Raw genomic sequence first — 18,610 nt, forward strand, 5'->3', positions numbered from 1 at the left:
ACAGAGACTTTATTTTATCTTCTATTTTATGCTTCACAGAGACATGGCTGTGTGATTTGATCCCAGACACTGCGTTACAACTGGCAGGCTTCCAACTCGTAAGATCGGATCGGGACATAGCACTCTCCGACAAGACGAAAGGCGGTGGTATATGTTTTTACATTAATAGTGGCTGGTGTGTAGATGTCACAGTGATTCTGCAACATTGTTCTCCATTCCTTGAATCATTTTTTATAAACTAAACCTTTCTACTCGCCTCGCGAGTTCGCGTCGCTCGTTATGGTCGGAGTATATTTCCCGCCGGGTCCTCAGGTTAAAGAGGCCCAACGCATGCTCGCCGACCAGATTCTGAGTGTGGAGCGAGCAAATCCAGATTCGCTGGTTATCGTACTTGGCGACTTCAACAAAGGCAATCTCAGCCATGAACTCCCCAAATACAGACAATTCATTAAATGCCCTACCAGAGATGGGAACACTGGATCACTGTTACACTACAGTCAGTAGAGCCTACCACGCCGTCCCCAGAGCAGCTCTGGGACACTCTGACCATGTCATGGTCCACCTAATTCCTGCATACAGGCAGAAACTAAAGCTCTGTAAACCTGCTGTGAGGACATCTAAAAAGTGGGCCAGTGAGGCTATAGAGGAATTGCGGGCGTGCTTGGACTGTACTGACTGGGATATGTTCACGACTGCTACCAATAGTCTGGATGAACTCACAGAGGCTGTGACGTCGTACATCAGCTTCTGTTAGGACTGCTGTATTCCAACACGCACCAGGGTGAACTTCAACAACAACAAGCCCTGGTTCTCAGCAAAGCTCAGAAGGTTGAGGTTGGAGAAGGAGGAAGCGTTTAGGAGTGGGGATAGAGACAGATTCAAGGAGTTGAAGAACCGGTTTAGCAAGGCGGTGAGAGAGGCTAAACGATTGTACTCAGAGAGACTAAAACACCAGTTCTCTGCTAACGACTCTGCTTCTGTCTGAAGAGGGCTCAGGCAGATCACCAACTACAAGCCCAGAGCCCCCCACACCACTAATGACTCCCGCCTGGCCAACGACCTGAACGAGTTCTACTGCAGATTTCAAAGACAATTGGACTGTCCTGAACTACCCCTTCCAACCCAAGAGGCCCCTATCCCACCCCACACTACAGAGACAACTATCTCCATTCAGGAGGGAGAAGTTAAAAGACTTTTCAAGAGACAGAACCCACGCAAAGCAGCTGGGCCGGGCTCTGTCTCTCCAGCCACCCTCAGGCACTGTGCGGACCAGCTGTCTCCGGTGTTCACCAACATCTTCTTGGTTCTTTTGGTAAAGTCACGTAGAAGGGAAGTAATAAAATAATAAAAATAAAACATAATAAAATTATTCTCACGACGTTTCGGCCACAACGCAAGCAGCCGTCCTCAGGTGAAAACCAGGTCAGACGAGGCGACAGAGTCTGAATGAAACAGCACACGAGCTTGGAGCATATATATAAGCTGGGCGCATTGACAAAGGAATTTGCATATCAAGAGGAATTTAGCATATTTATGGGAAATGCAGGAATGTGATTAGTACTACATATGCATGTGCATTATGCAGGATTAACGGCATCAAAGGGAGCTGCAGTTGCTGCTGCTGCAGTTGCTGCTGCTGCAGTTGCTGCTGCTGCAGTTGCTGCTGCTGCAGTTGCTGCTGCTGCTGCAGTTTCTGCTGCTGCTGCAGTTTCTGCTGCTGCTGCAGTTTCTGCTGCTGCTGCAGTTTCTGCTGCTGCTGCAGTTTCTGCTGCTGCTGCTGCAGTTTCTGCTGCTGCTGCAGTTTCTGCTGCTGCTGCTGCAGTTTCTGCTGCTGCTGCTGCAGTTTCTGCTGCTGCTGCTGCAGTTTCTGCTGCTGCAGTTTCTGCTGCTGCTGCAGTTTCTGCTGCTGCTGCTGCAGTTTCTGCTGCTGCTGCTGCAGTTGCTGCTGCTACTGCAGTTGCTGCTGCTGCTGCTGCAGTTGCTGCCTTATCCATTTTAATATAACACTATGTATTATTCTACCCACCCTAATGTGTATCACACTGCTATATATTTACTATACAATTACGACACCATACATTACTCTGCACACTGCACCATGCCAGTGAGTGGAACGCGGTCTGAAAGTCACCGTAAACGTGAACACAATCAGTTAAGATCCGAAATGGTTTATTACGTCCTTCCAATGATTGCTAAGCCAAAATCCATCTCGGTTGAAATTGTCTCTGTTTGTATATGTGGATCGCCTCATGAACGAATCTCTCATGATAGCCAGATGGCTTGCAGAGAACCTCTGTCTTGGAGAAGTCAATGTCATGTGAGCCCACTGAATTGTAACAGTGATCTGCCACGGCTGAGGTGTTTGTCCTACCGTGTTTCAGGTCTGCTTTATGTTCACGGATGCGGTCCGAGACATGTCGTTTGGTTTCTCCAATGTAACTGCTACCACAGAGGCAACTTAGTTTGTAGACGCCAGGGTACTGTATGTCTGGAACCACATCTTTTACAGACGGGACTAGATCACGGATTTTATGTACTGTGTTGAATCGGACCTACAGCATCTGGACTCCACAGCATCCTACGCCAGGATCCTGTTTGTGGACTTTAGCTCGGCTGTTAACACCATCATTCCTAGCCTGCTTCAGGACAAGCTCTCCCTGCTGAACGTGCCAGACTCCACCTGCAGATGGATCACAGACTTCCTGTCTGACAGGAAGCAGTGCGTCAAGCTGGGATCACAAGTTTCTGCCTCCAGGTTCATCAGCACCGGATCTCCTCAGGGCTGCGTCCTTTCCCCTCTGCTCTTCTCCCTGTACACCAACAGCTGCACCTCCAGTCACCAGTCTGTCAAACTCTTGAAGTTTGCGGACGACACCACCCTCATTGGGCTCATCTCTGATGGGGATGAGTCTGACTATAGGAGGGAAGCTGACAACCTGGTGACCTGGTGTAGCCAGAACAACCTGGAGCTTAATGCTCTTAAGACTGTGGAGATGGTTGTGGACTTCAGGAAGAATACAGCCCCACTCACCCCCATCACCCTGTACGACTCCCCAGTCAACAATGTGGAGTCCTTCCGCTTCCTGGGCACTATTCTTTCCCAGGACCTCAAGTGGGAACTGAACATCAGCTCCCTCATAAAGAGAGCTCAGAGGATGTACTTCCTACGGCAGCTGAAGAAATTTAATCTGCCAAAGACAATGATGGTGCGCTTCTATACAGCCATCATTGAGTCCATCCTCACCTCCTCCATCACCATCTGTTACGCTGCTGCCACTGCCAAGGACAAGAGCAGACTGCAGCGTATCATCCGCACTGCTGAGAAGGTGATTGGCTGTAATCTACCAACCCTTGAGGACCTGCACACCTTGAGGACCCTGAGGCGAGCGAGGAAGATTGTGGACGATTCTTCTCACCCTGGATACTCTCTGTTCCAGCTACTCCCCTCCGGCAGAAGGCTGCGGTCCATCAGGACCAAAACCTCACGTCATAAAAACAGTTTCTTCCCATCCGCTGTTGGCCTCTTCAACAAGGCCAAGGGATTAAAATGACTTTTACACTTAAAATGACCTTTACACTTACTATAACATTTTATCTACATAATTACACCTTGTCATACTTACGTGTTATCTTATTTGTATTTTTGTATTCTAAGATTGTATATTACGGGTAATTCACATTTTACATGGTCCACTTATTCATAATTTTACATACTTTAGCCCGTTAGTATTAGTTATACTTTGTAACGTCAGTATAGTTAGACTGTAAATCACTTATTTAAGTTTTTAAGATTCCTACATGTTGAATGTATGCACCTTCCGGCCATAGTAAATTCCGTGTATGTGCAAACTTTCATGGCGATTAAAACCGTTTCTGATTCTGATTTACCAGTGGCAAAATATAGTAATATGTTTTTACCCTTTCAACTGGTACAAAAACTGACACCTTTATACAAGGCATGTTTGCAATAACCACAGCACAAGAAGTCAAAATGCAAACAAAAAGAAACAACTCTGATAATGACCAGATGACGCCATCTGGCCAAAAGGCGCCATCTGGCCTAAAGCCGTCATCTGGTCCAACACCAATGGAGACTAGGTTCTAAGAAAAGCTGTCTCGGGTGTGGACCAATCAACTTCAAGGACAGTGCATATCATTATCAGAGTTGTTTCATTTTGTTTGCATTTTGACTGCTTGTGTTGTGGTTATTGCAAACATGATGCCATGTATAAAGGTGTCAGTTTTTGTACCAGTTGAAAGGGTAAAAATCTATTACGACAAAAAACATGTACCACCAAACCCTGTAGCGATAGCTGGCTGCATGAGTCACTCCACAACAGCAGGAGCATCAGTAGGAGTATCAATTTTTTTTCAAATGCACTGTTAAAGATCAAAGATATAGAGCTCTGAAATCAGCTCGTACATGTATGCAGGTGCTCCGTGGATTGTAGCATTGCAAGAAAATTTGATGACAGCTTGGAGAGGCCTCCATCCAGCATTGGATTTAATTTTGGTTGATAATGATGATGAACATGAATCTATAACTAAGCTTTGCCGCCCGTTTACTTAAGACTCGTCTGAGCTGTATCGCCACTAGGTGGCACCATATTACAATTTACTCCAATTCTGGCAATATGTTCAGGAGATACATGAAAATGTCGAGGTCTGTTAGCCAGAAGAGGGCTTCGGGAGAGAGTTGGTGTAGCATTGTTATTCCTTCACTGCAGGAACAAAGACTGCAGTGGTTCACTAGATGGTTTACTGTATTTACCGGGTAAGGTTGCCCTTTGGGTTTATTGCCGACGCAACTCAACAACATAAGCAAGATAAGCGGGCTTCCTCACTGCTCCGAACGTGAACCAACGCTAACAGACGGCGCAGTAACAAGGATATATGCCCTCGCGGCTAGGAACGGAAACGCACCATCCCTGCAGATCATTGCCAAAAACCTCGACTGCCGCTGGGACATTCCAAACAAATACAATCACAGTTGGAATGTTTCCATACAAGCAAACCGTCCTGGATTGTTTAAAACTGTTTCCAAAGACCAGCACAACTGTTCCATTTCTCTATTAAATGTTCACCATTCATCTCCTCTGGTTCGTGATGGCAGACTAGCGCTGTGACTCACTGGGTGTGGCAGGACAAAGTTTCAAGCGAGTGTAGCAGAGGGAAAGCCAACTAGTTTCCCTTGCCAAATGAATCTAACCAAAAAACCGCACACAGAGTTGTAATGTTCGGGCCTTTAAAACATTACAAACTGACAAAATACCCAAAAAACACTGAAAACCAAAAAAAATCCTAAAAACATTAAAAACCCTAAACAAACCCCCAAAAATGGCAAAACCCCAAGTAAAACACAAAAAATCTAAACAAATACCCTAAATTTCGATGTAAAGCTTTCGTGACTGCAGGGATTCAAATTCTTGGTTCTTTCGGTAAAGTCACGTAGAAGGGAAATAAATACCCTAAAAACACAAAAACATTAAAAACCAAAAAAATGAAAAAAATTCAACAACCACCAAAAACTGAACAAAAAACCCAAAAACAGAAAAAACTAAAAACAGAAGAAAATACCCCAAAACCAATAAAAACTAAAAATGTTTACCAAAAACCCCAAAAACATTAAAAACCGAAAGAAATACGAAGATATTCTCTCGTTTTTTCGGTAAAGTCACGTAAGTAAAAAATCTAATAAAGTTAATTAAAAATGAAAACAATTAAATTTAATCACGACGTTTCGAAGACAACACAAGCCTCTGTCATGAGGTATGACTGCTCCAGCAAAATTACTGTAGCGTATGAAGAGAGCTCTTTAGAGACGCACGTTTATATAGGGTACTAGGGGGGGAGGAGCCAAGTGGCCGAGGGGGGGAGAGCACGCGGCTTCGCGGGCGGATGGGCAGGGGAATTAGCTGAGGAGTTAAGCCGATAGATAAGCATCATTTCCTTTGTGATGTCGGGGCAAGGGCCTGTACGTCGGATGGGTGGCGGAAAACAGGGGGGAAGGGGGCAGGGGAGAGTAGGATGGGGGGAACCATTTTTTGCGCTATTGGAACACTGTTGTACATCAAATATCTTAGTGATGGTGGTGTATAAAGCTGGAAGACTGGAAATATGGATATGACTGTAAGCTATAAGGTAGCTAAAGTTTAACTTGGTTAATTACATCCTTATAATGATTGCTCAATTTGAATCCATCCTCTCAGTTGAAGTTATGGCTATGTTTGTGTATCTGGATGGCTTCATGGACAAATCTTTGGTAGTATCCAGGAGGCTTGCAGAGTACTTTGCTATCGGAGAACACAATGTCATGAGAGCCCGCAGTGTTATAAGTGGTCAGCTACGGCCGAGGAATTCGTTCTGCCGTGTTTCAAATCTGACTTGTGCTCGTGAATGCGGTCAGAAATATGTCGTTTCGTTTCCCCAATATAACAATCACCACAGGTGCAACTCAGTTTGTAGACACCAGGGTACTGTAAGTCAGGAATGACATCCTTTACGGATGGCATCAGATCACGGATTTTGTGTACTGTACTGAATCGGACCTGGATCTTGTGTTTGTTTAGAATTTGATAAATCTTTTTGGTAACGCCTGCTATGTATGGCAACATAATGATTTTGATCGGAGTCTCAGGGGGTTGTTTCTACACGGTAGGAGAAACAGCTTGGCGGATAGCACGCTCCGAGTATCCGTTCACCTTGAGGGCCAGATGTACATGTGTAGTGGGCTTAATTGACGATGGAGAAGGTTGATAGAGGCAACACGTGTTTATTACAGATAACCACAATTACAGCAGGGTAGCAACCCGAACACTCGAAGAGGTAACGGCCTCTTCACCCGGTCTATCGGGGGAAGTGTTCCCCATCTAACTCCCCACGTTAACTCCCTACTTCCCCCTATCCCAGACCTTCCTCTCGATGAGGCTCACTAACCTGGCCCAGCTTCGGCACAGGTCCCGACCATCAGCCACACGAGTCCGGCCCTCAGAAGGACATCGGACCTCGCTGCTCTGGGGTCGCACCGCTGGCTTGCTCTGCCCGGCCCTCAAAAGGGCAGCGGGTCAGAGGAGTTCCAGGGTCTCGCTAGCTGGCCTTCAGTCTTCACTGGTTCTTCGTCTTGGCTGGGTCTAACTCCCCCTCTGCTCTCCGGGTCCCACCTTTTATACGATTTCCCACCGCGGGACGGGGTTCTGTGGCATCACACAGGCCCCCCAGCCCCCTCCCCTCAGGAGGCCCTGGGCGTACAACAAACAACCACCCCAAACAGGTTTGTACCGCTTCTCTTAGAGGGGTGCGGCTCTGTGGGACTGCACGCATCCCACAGCTCCCTCCCCTCAGGAGGCCTGGCCAGAGATGACACAATCACCCGCACCGGTAAGTATTATAAGTCGGCCGGTTTGGCGTGTGTGTGCACCAATACCACCACCACACATGTTCTAATTCACTGGCCTGGTGGTGTTGGTCAGAGATGCAGTGGGCCCTATGGTATAGTGTTTTGATGAGAAAATTATTTTGTGCCGGATGGTGGTGCGAATCAGGCTTCACGTAGGAATCTGTGTGGGTGGCCTTCCTGTAAACAGAATGTCCCAAAGAGCCAATGGGCCTCCTCTCAAACAGAACATCCAAGAATAGTAGCTTGCCATCCTTCTCCACTTCCATGGTGAATTTAATGGATGGGTGTATGGAGTTGATGTGGTCTAGAAATTGGTTCATGTGGCCAAATGACGAAAGTGTCATCCACATATCTCTTCCACAGGGAAGGACACAGGGTGGATGTCTGGATGGCGTCTGTTTCAAATGTCTCCATGAAAACATTGGTTATCACTGGTGACAAGGGGGGGCCCATAGGGGTACCCTTATTTTGTTTGTAGAAGGTACCATTCCAGGTGAAGTACGTGTTGGTGAGACAGTGCCTAACCAGCGCAGGGACATCCGGGTCCAGTTCATGTTGGCCTAAGTCTTCAATTATTGTTATGGTGTCAGGCACTGGAACCTTGGTGAACAGAGAGACCACATCAAAGCTGACGAGGACATCATCAGGAGACAGTACAATGTCCTTGACTAGAGAGACCAAGTGAGTTGAGTACTGCTGAGGTGGTCTTGCTAGTGAAGGGAAGCAGAGTATCCGATAGAAAACAGGCTAGTTTTTAGGTAGGTGAGTTGATCGTGGACACGATGGGCTGTAATGGGGTACCTTCTTTATGGATCTTGGGAAGACCATAGAATCTGGGAGGTCCCGCAGCCGAGAGTTCTCGGGAGAGACGTTTGATTGGTTCGATTAGGGAAGTCGAACTAGTGATGATCTTGTTGGTTTTAGTAGTTAGGCTGTTAGTCGGATCCCTATTGATTTTTTTACCTATGTGACTTATTGATAAAAAAAAAGTATGGATCCTTGCAGTCACGAAAACTTCAAATCTAGAAAAAATACGAAGATGCCGAAGAGGTCTACTGCCCCTTCTGGAAGCGATTATGACCGAAGATCCTCTTCCAGAAGATGAAGATCCGTGATCTGATCCCATCCGTATCCTGACTTACAGTACCCCGGTGTTTACAAATTGAGTTGGACCTGCGGTGACTGCTATATCGGGGAGACGAAACGACATATTTCTGACCAAATTCGCGAGCACAAATCAGATTTGAAACACGGCAGAACCAATTCTTCGGCCGTAGCTGATCATTGTTTCAACACAGCGGGTTCTCATGATTTTGTTTTCTCCGATACCAAAGTACTCTGCAAACCTCCTGGATACTACCAAAGATTTGTCCATGAAGCCATCCAGATATACAAACATAGACACAACTTCAACCGAGAGGATGGTTTTAAATTGAGCAATCATTGGACAGATGTCATCAACCAAGCCAAACTCTAGCTGCCTTATAATTGTACAGCCATTCCAATTTCTTCCAGTTGTTTTCTATTCCCAGCTTGATTAGCCCCTTTTTTAACCAAGTTAAACCTAAGTTAAACTTTAGCAGCCTTATAGTTTACTGCAGTATACTGCGAGGCAACCATTTTGTCAGCTTAAATACTGCCTCACCTATTTTCCACCACTTGCCACCACCGCCTGCACAAGGCGCTCTCTCCGTCCCCCTCATCCCCTGCAGCATCATTAAAGGCGGCTTAACTTAGCCCCTCCCACGGCCCATCCTGGCTCCTCCCCCCCCCCTTAACCAGTATATAATCTCTTGTCTCTGAGAGCCCTCTTCACTTGACACTGCGATTTTGCTGCCACGGTTCCACCTGCAGACGGGAGCTTGTGTTGCCTCCGAAACGTCGTGATTTCATTGATTTTCCTTTTTCACCTACGTGACTTTACCGAAAAAACCAAAGAGTTTGGGACCCTTGCAGTCACCAAAACTTCAAATCTAGAAGAAGAGAAGAAAAAGATGCTGACCGCTGAAGCCTCTCTACCTCTTCTGGAAGAGGACATTGCAGACGCGTCTCTACCTCTTCTGGAAGAGGACATTGCAGACGCGTCTCTACCTCTTCTGGAAGAGAACAGCGCAGACGCGTCTCTACCTCTTCTGGAAGAGGAAGAGCTCCCGAGCTCCCAGCCGGAAGCCGCCACCGCCCCATCGCTCCCCCCTCCACCTGTTCGACGTTCCGCGTCTCTCTCCTCCGTCTGCGCTGAACCCGGCGACAATCGAGCACAGCCATGGCCAAGAACACGATGTCGAACCGCTTCCGCAAGGTGGACGTGGACGAGTACGACGAGAACAAGTTCGTGGACGAGCCCGAGGAGGCGGCCGAGCAGCAGGGCCCCGACGAGGCCGAGGTGGACGCGGCGCTGCGGCAATATCCTTGCTGCGACGCGGCGGCACGTCCAGGCGAGCTCGAGGAGCCGCCGGGGCCTAGTCGGGGGGTCTCGGCTCGCCCGGTCAGCGTCTATCCGCTGCTGGCTGAGTGCCTCGCGAGATGTTGAACAACCCCGCCTCACCCGGATACCTTCGTGACTTTACCGACAGAACCGAACTAATCGTAATAACCCGTCGCCTTGTCTGCAGGAAGTCGCAGGTTCCATCCCGACCCTGACGACGCCTGCCCTCCTCCAGCTTGTCCCCTCGGATTTAGACTCAACATTTGGCTGCTATACATTCCCACACGATGCTAATGCGCCACTTTGTTGAGCTATCATTAGTGATAGCTCGGCCCCAGCTAAATATCTCAGCGGGGCCTTCCCTGGTAACTGTTGGCTTGGGGTCGGGGTCATGTCGCTCCATCTCTGCGTTGGACCCCCCCTCGGTGTGGGGTCCTCTCCGTCACCACCAGGCGTGACCCCCTCTGTGGGGTCCTCTCCGTCACCACCAGGCGTGACCCCCTCTCTGTGTGGGGTCCTCTCTGTCACCACCAGGCGTGACCCCCTCTGTGTGGGGTCCTCTCTGTCACCACCAGGCGTGACCCCCTCTGTGTGGGGTCCTCTCTGTCACCACCAGGCGTGACCCCCTCTGTGTGGGGTCCTCTCTGTCACCACCAGGCGTGACCCCCTCGGTGTGGGGTCCTCTCTGCCACCACCAGGCGTGACCCCCTCTGTGTGGGGTCCTCTCTGTCACCACCAGGCGTGACCCCCTCGGTGTGGGGTCCTCTGCCACCACCAGGCGTGACCCCCTCTGTGTGGGGTCCTCTCTGTCACCACCAGGCGTGACCCCCTCTGTGTGGGGTCCTCTCTGCCACCACCAGGCGTGACCCCCTCTGTGTGGGGTCCTCTCTGTCACCACCAGGCGTGACCCCCTCTGTGTGGGGTCCTCTCTGTCACCACCAGGCGTGACCCCCTCTGTGTGGGGTCCTCTCTGTCACCACCAGGCGTGACCCCCTCGGTGTGGGGTCCTCTCTGCCACCACCAGGCGTGACCCCCTCTGTGTGGGGTCCTCTCTGTCACCACCAGGCGTGACCCCCTCGGTGTGGGGTCCTCTGCCACCACCAGGCGTGACCCCCTCTGTGTGGGGTCCTCTCTGTCACCACCAGGCGTGACCCCCTCTGTGTGGGGTCCTCTCTGCCACCACCAGGCGTGACCCCCTCTGTGTGGGGTCCTCTCTGTCACCACCAGGCGTGACCCCCTCTGTGTGGGGTCCTCTCTGTCACCACCAGGCGTGACCCCCTCGGTGTGGGGTCCTCTCTGCCACCACCAGGCGTGACCCCCTCTGTGTGGGGTCCTCTCTGTCACCACCAGGCGTGACCCCCTCGGTGTGGGGTCCTCTCTGCCACCACCAGGCGTGACCCCCTCTGTGTGGGGTCCTCTCTGTCACCACCAGGCGTGACCCCCTCTGTGTGGGGTCCTCTCTGCCACCACCAGGCGTGACCCCCTCTGTGTGGGGTCCTCTCCGTCACCACCAGGCGTGACCCCCTCTGTGTGGGGTCCTCTCTGCCACCACCAGGCGTGACCCCCTCTGTGTGGGGTCCTCTCTGTCACCACCAGGCGTGACCCCCTCTGTGTTGGGTCCTCTCTGCCACCACCAGGCGTGACCCCCTCTGTGTGGGGTCCTCTCTGCCACCACCAGGCGTGACCCCCTCGGTGTGGGGTCCTCTCTGTCACCACCAGGCGTGACCCCCTCTGTGTGGGGTCCTCTCTGTCACCACCAGGCGTGACCCCCTCTGTGTGGGGTCCTCTCTGTCACCACCAGGCGTGACCCTCTCTGTGTGGGGTCCTCTCTGTCACCACCAGGCGTGACCCCCTCTGTGTGGGGTCCTCTCTGTCACCACCAGGCGTGACCCTCTCGGTGTGGGGTCCTCTCTGTCACCACCAGGCGTGACCCCCTCTGTGTGGGGTCCTCTCTGTCACCACCAGGCGTGACCCTCTCGGTGTGGGGTCCTCTCTGTCACCACCAGGCGTGACCCCCTCTGTGTGGGGTCCTCTCTGTCACCACCAGGCGTGACCCTCTCGGTGTGGGGTCCTCTCCGTCACCACCAGGCGTGACCCCCTCTGTGTGGGGTCCTCTCTGCCACCACCAGGCGTGACCCCCTCTGTGTGGGGTCCTCTCTGTCACCACCAGGCGTGACCCCCTCTGTGGGGTCCTCTCCGTCACCACCAGGCGTGACCCCCTCTGTGGGGTCCTCTCCGTCACCACCAGGCGTGACCCCCTCTGTGGGGTCCTCTCCGTCACCACCAGGCGTGACCCCCCCTCGGTGTGGGGTCCTCTCCGTCACCACCAGGCGTGACCCCCCCTCGGTGTGGGGTCCTCTCCGTCACCACCAGGCGTGACCCCCTCTCGGTGTGGGGTCCTCTTCCTGTCTCCCGGTGACATTCTCACCACGCAGCCTCCCTCAGCTCCTCGGTCGTCACGGCATAGCCACTGCTGAATACATATCGACATGAAGTGTTGTTAAACTTGTGTGTATGTGCTGTGTGTGTGTGTGCTGTGTGTGTGCTGTGTGTGTGCTGTGTGTGTATGTGCTGTGTGTGTGTGTGCTGTGTGTGTGCTGTGTGTTGTGCTGTGTCTGTATGTGCTGTGTCTGTATGTGCTGTGTGTGTATGTGCTGTGTGTGTATGTGCTGTGTGTGTATGTGCTGTGTGTGTATGTGCTGTGTGTGTATGTGCTGTGTGTGTATGTGCTGTGTCTGTATGTGCTGTGTCTGTATGTGCTGTGTCTGTATGTGCTGTGTGTGTATGTGCTGTGTGTGTATGTGCTGTGTGTGTATGTGCTGTGTGTGTATGTGCTGTGTGTGTATGTGCTGTGTGTGTATGTGCTGTGCGTGTATGTGCTGTGTGTATGTGCTGTGTGTGTTTGTGCTGTGTCTGTATGTGCTGTGTGTGTTTGTGCTGTGTCTGTATGTGCTGTGTCTGTATGTGCTGTGTGTGTATGTGCTGTGTGTGTATGTGCTGTGTGTGTATGTGCTGTGTGTGTATGTGCTGTGTGTGTATGTGCTGTGTGTGTATGTGCTGTGTCTGTATGTGCTGTGCGTGTATGTGCTGTGCGTGTATGTGCTGTGTGTGTATGTGCTGTGTATGTGCTGTGTGTGTTTGTGCTGTGTCTGTATGTGCTGTGTGTGTTTGTGCTGTGTCTGTATGTGCTGTGTCTGTATGTGCTGTGCGTGTATGTGCTGTGTGTGTATGTGCTGTGTCTGTATGTGCTGTGTGTGTATGTGCTGTGTGTGTATGTGCTGTGTCTGTATGTGCTGTGTGTGTTTGTGCTGTGTGTGTATGTGCTGTGTGTGTATGTGCTGTGTGTGTATGTGCTGTGTGTGTATGTGCTGTGTCTGTATGTGCTGTGTGTGTATGTGCTGTGTGTGTTTGTGCTGTGTGTGTATGTGCTGTGTGTGTATGTGCTGTGTGTATGTGCTGTGTGTGTATGTGCTGTGTCTGTATGTGCTGTGCGTGTATGTGCTGTGCGTGTATGTGCTGTGTCTGTATGTGCTGTGTGTGTATGTGCTGTGTGTGTATGTGCTGTGTCTGTATGTGCTGTGTGTGTTTGTGCTGTGTCTGTATGTGCTGTGTGTGTATGTGCTGTGTCTGTATGTGCTGTGTGTGTATGTGCTGTGTGTGTATGTGCTGTGTGTGTATGTGCTGTGTGTGTATGTGCTGTGTGTGTATGTGCTGTGTCTGTATGTGCTGTGCGTGTATGTGCTGTGCGTGTATGTGCTGTGCGTGTATGTGCTGTGCGTGTATGTGCTGTGCGTGTTTGTGCTGTGCGTGTATGTGCTGTGTGTGTTTGTGCTGTGTCTGTATGTGCTGTGTGTGTTTGTGCTGTGTCTGTATGTGCTGTGTCTGTATGTGCTGTGTGTGTATGTGCTGTGTGTGTATGTGCTGTGTGTGTATGTGCTGTGTGTGTATGTGCTGTGTGTGTATGTGCTGTGTGTGTATGTGCTGTGTGTGTATGTGCTGTGTCTGTATGTGCTGTGCGTGTATGTGCTGTGTGTGTATGTGCTGTGTGTGTATGTGCTGTGTATGTGCTGTGTGTGTTTGTGCTGTGTCTGTATGTGCTGTGTGTGTTTGTGCTGTGTCTGTATGTGCTGTGTGTGTATGTGCTGTGTGTGTATGTGCTGTGTGTGTATGTGCTGTGTGTGTATGTGCTGTGTGTGTATGTGCTGTGTCTGTATGTGCTGTGTCTGTATGTGCTGTGCGTGTTCTCTGCTCCGTGTTTGGAGAGCGTAGAGCGGTTAGCGCGCTGCGCTACGAACCTGGCGACCCGAGTTCGATTCGCGCTCACGGCCACCAACACCAGTGACGATTATCTGAATCGGTTCTGGGCCTCCCCAAGGTCGACTGGGCCTCAATGAGTTCCTGGCGTGGGGTGGAGTAAACATCGCCACTGGGGAGACAAAGGCGGCCGAGCGTGGTTCTGGCCACCCACTCCCTCGTGCGCCGTGGCGGCCTTCATCGGTGCTGCTCGCGAACGGCACTTGCCCCTACAGTCTGTTCAGGCTATACGGGATGGGTTGGGGTAAAGGGTTTTGTTTGGGTTGGGATTATGGCGAGGATTAGGGTCAGGTGAAGCTTCGGCTAGGGTTTGGTGAAGGTTAGGGTGAGGGTTTGGTTGTGGTAAGGGTTAGCGTTAGGTTTTGTTGATGTAGGGTGTTGATTGATGAGATGATTGGGTGAATTGCAGCCGGGTTCTGCTTGTGAATTCAGGGCGGACAAGGCAGAGACCTCCGCACCTTTACCCAGACCACCGACCTTGCTAGAGCTGACGAAACACGAGGGGATGGCAGAAGTTGGGTTATAACGGGAAACTCACAATAAAATAATAAAATAAAACCCAACTCAAACCCGCTGCCTTTGCGACTTCCTCATTACCACGCCCTTCGGGCTGTGTTGCACCACGCCATTGCCGAACGGTGCTAACCGGTAACCACTTTCTGAATCGATTACCATCTCGATTGTGACAACTGTGGCCGGTGACGCTAGTCTCTTTTCGAAAAACATTCCAGGTCTCTTAGATGTCCACTGTGAAACAAGACGGCGCGTGTTCATGGTTAACACACCTGCAGTAATAGGCACGCGTGTATGTTGGACTTCTTTCGCACCGTACGTAGCCAACCGTGCTAATCGGAGGTGCGGGGGGAAGGACAACTAAACGCACAGAATAGCAGTTTGTGTGTAAAAAGTTTAGCTCTCCCCGACAGGTAATTGAACCCTGGTCTCCCCGCGTGACAGGTTGGAGTACGAACCACGATACTATTGAGGACTCGCTATGATTATTAGGTTCCAACTGCGAACCTCCACGACTAACGTAGACGCTGCCACTGGGGCTGTGTGGCCACACCCCGTTGTTGATGAGGATGTTGATGTTGACGGTGATGATGTTGTTCACGGTGATGATGTTGATGTTCACGCTGATGATGATGTTCACGCTGATGTTGATGTTTACGGTGATGATGTTGACGCTCATCTTGATGGTAACTGTGATGTGATGTCGATGTTCACGCTGATGTCGATGTTCACGTTGATGTTGATAGTGACGGTGATGTCGATGTTCACGCCGATGTCGATGTTCACGCTGATGATGATGTTCACGCTGATGTTGATGTTGATGGTGACGGTGATGTTCACGCTGATGATGATGTTGACGACGTTGATTTCTTGACCCGCGCATCCACGGGAGACATGGTCGCAGCTCTGAAGGCAGCTCTCAAGAACCCTCCTCTCAACTCCAAGAGCCAGAGCGTCAAGGTGCGACTCCCCCTGCCCCCGTGACCCACCAACCCCTGCAGCGTCGTCCTGGTCTCGTGCGTCCGTTTGCCGCCTTTTCTACTGTCGGCCAAACCCGGACGTATTTCTCAGCGTGAGGTCACCGTTTTTGTTTTATTGTTACCAGTTTAAAGGCCCATTGAGCTACGTAGCTCTTTTTGAGAAGCTGCCTGGCCACAAATTATATATCAACGAAAGGAGCTTATCGTGTAGAAGATTTTTGAAGCCAAATACTCTTAAATGCACGTTAATAAATGTGAAGGGAAAAACTGGAGAACCTGCGGAAAATTCCACACGACTGCGGGAAGAACATGCAAAGTCCAAATCTACAACAGGCCTCAGAGTCGAGATTGAACCCACGGCCTCCTAGATGCAAGGTCGTTAACATCTCGCCACCGTGGCCTCTGTCCACGCTGTGCAGTATCCTGCGATAATCAACGCGGTGCCACCAGATCTCGTTTACAAATCAGTTCCTGCCAGCCAACACGGGCACCTATTACCAGATTGTCTGGGTCAGACCGGGGCCGATGGCAACCCTAGTGGCGTGTGGTGGGTTACGGTGCATCTGTGTGGTCAGCAGTGTGGTGTGGTATGCTCTGTATATATAACTTATGTTTCGGCATACGTAGCCAACTGTGCGTATCGTCTCATAGTCGATATTTAGGTGAGGCCAAGGAATTGTTCTGACCCCACCGTTTTCTCTCATTGCTGTATCACGCCGTCATCCGTTTTCTATCGCTACCTGTTTCGTATCGCTGTGCATACGCTCTGCACTTACTATGATGCTTTCATTTCATCGAATATCTACACTACCCATTATTTAACTAACGGAACATATAATGTATCCAATTGTGGTTATTATTAAGATGCATTGTTAATAGAAAGCAGTCGGTTCCAAGTGTTTACCGTACATTCGGCTCGGCCGAGACTTCACATATACACACTTACACATAAGTGTATGTAGGGTCGTCTACATACACACACACAACACAGATACACATAGTACATACTGTAGAGTAAGTAACTCATTAAATTTACTTAAAATGAAAACTAGCAATAGAAACATGGGAAAAAGATAGTTCTAAGCATAGAAAACTAAACAATTACGTAATGCTAACATGACAACGCTACAAACATATCTACCTTAATCTGAGAGAAGCTCTGTGAAGGTGGCGTTTTGGTGTTCATCCGCAACCTCACCGCTCTACACTATTTGTGCTCACGTAACTAATGCAAACATTTCCGCATCTTAATTTGTATGATTTATGGGAGCATTTCTGCAAAGTCGTATTTGCGTAACCCTGTAATTGCTAATTTGATTGTGAGGATTGTTCAGTTTAGCGGAGAGCTCAATACTAATCTAATCACTGTTAAACGCTTGTACAGGTGACAGTTTGATTTGTTTGGCTGTGTGTGGTATATCCCGGTGTGCCGCAGGGTGTCACGGTGTGCCGTGTCACCGTGTCTCTGCATGTGTGTGAGAAGCGAGCGGAGGGCACGGTGTGTCACGGTGTGTGCATCACCATACGGCGTGTCACCGTATCTCTGTGCGTGGTGAGCTAGGGCGAGCGGAGGTCATGGTGTGCATCACCTTGTGTGTCACTCTGTCATGGTGTGTGTCTCACCGCGCACCGTGTCACACCCTAACTCCGTGCATGGTCTACCAGGAGCGAGCGGAGGTTACTGTGCTGAAGGTTCTGACCGCGTTCAAGGCGGCCGACATGGAGCGTGGCGTGCGCTCGCTGGACCAGGGCAGCGTTGACCTGCTCATGCAGTACGTCTACAAGGGCTTCGAGCGACCCTCCGAGAACAGCAGCGCCGTGCTGCTGCAGTGGCACGAGAAGGTTCGTTGCGGCGCGTGTTGTGGGCGCGTCACCCCGTCGTGCGCCGTGCCGGCCTTCATAGGTGCTACTCGCTAACAGCACTTGCCCGAACAGTCTGTCAAGACTACATGGGGGATATTTGCGTGCCTGTATTTGCATGGGGAGCGGTAGTGTAGTGGTGGTTGGCGCATTGCGTTATGAGACTTGTGGCCCAAGTTCGATTCCCGGTCACACCGATTCTGGGCCTCCCCTTGGTCAACTCGATCTGAAATGAGTGCCTGGTGCGGTGTGTAAACGCCGCCACGAGGGCGATAGCGGTGGCCAGGCGTGGTGCTGGCCATCCACCGCCTTGTGCCGTTCTGGCCTTCATAGGTGCTACTCGCTAACATCACTTGCCCCAACAGTCTGGTGAGGCTCTACAAGGGATTTTTGTGTGCAGACTCCGGGGTTTCTATTGATGCTGATGCTGTCTCTGTCTCTGCTTGGCAGGTGTTGGCGGTGGGCGGCCTGGGCTGTGTAGTTCGCGTGCTCACTGCCCGCAAGATGGTGTGAGGGGCAACACAACCGTGGGCTCACCAACCAACGCCGCTCATCGACCCCACTTCAAGTTTACCGCCATCATCACCCGTCGCCAACGCTCACATCACCGATGCTCAACGCAAACACCACCGCCCCATACCGCTCGCTACCAAGTCCACCACCAGAGATTTTTACGATCGACGCTCGCCCCTTACCGCCACCGCTCACCGTCACCCTCGGCATTCCCCTCCCCGGGATTTGTTTGAATGTTTTTGTATGGCGAGCCGAGGGCTGCTGCTGCTGCTGCTGTGCCGCGGTGCAGCACACCAGTCGCAATAAATCCGCTTCTCCCCTCCCTGGTATCCACCCCAAGTTGCGGCCTTTATAGAACCTGCTGATCCCTCTCAATAGACCCACTCGGTCGTCATGGCACTGAATGTGCTCTGGAAGTCGGGCTGCTTTCAGTTCACGGACGTGTGCAACCCTCTAGTCACGCCACTGCTGGATGAGTGCCTCCCCATGGGGATTGTTTTACCATGCTTGCCATGCTGGATGAAGGCAGGGCACAGACGTTTGAGTGTAGTAAAGTACAATGGGTTATTCTGCATCTTCCCTCTGCTGACAACATAGCCCCGAAGCAGC

At 50.8% G+C, this 18,610-nt stretch overlaps 1 protein-coding gene across 1 annotated transcript; it reads left to right on the plus strand.

The window, feature by feature from the left end:
* Nucleotides 1–9,537: 9,537 nt before the first annotated feature.
* Nucleotides 9,538–18,323, plus strand: LOC133361239 (actin-related protein 2/3 complex subunit 5-A-like). Its single transcript, XM_061580141.1, has 4 exons — nt 9,538–9,799; nt 15,536–15,608; nt 17,294–17,470; nt 17,939–18,323. Exons 1-4 carry the CDS (start codon nt 9,660–9,662, stop codon nt 17,999–18,001), a joined length of 453 nt encoding a protein of 150 aa, XP_061436125.1. The 5' UTR covers nt 9,538–9,659; the 3' UTR covers nt 18,002–18,323.
* The last annotated feature ends 287 nt before the right edge of the window (nt 18,324–18,610 follow it).

Source organism: Lethenteron reissneri, chromosome 71 (assembly GCF_015708825.2).
Source record: "Lethenteron reissneri isolate LAM-NWPU_2019-01 chromosome 71, ASM1570882v1, whole genome shotgun sequence".
Classification (NCBI taxonomy): Eukaryota; Metazoa; Chordata; class Hyperoartia; order Petromyzontiformes; family Petromyzontidae; genus Lethenteron; species Lethenteron reissneri.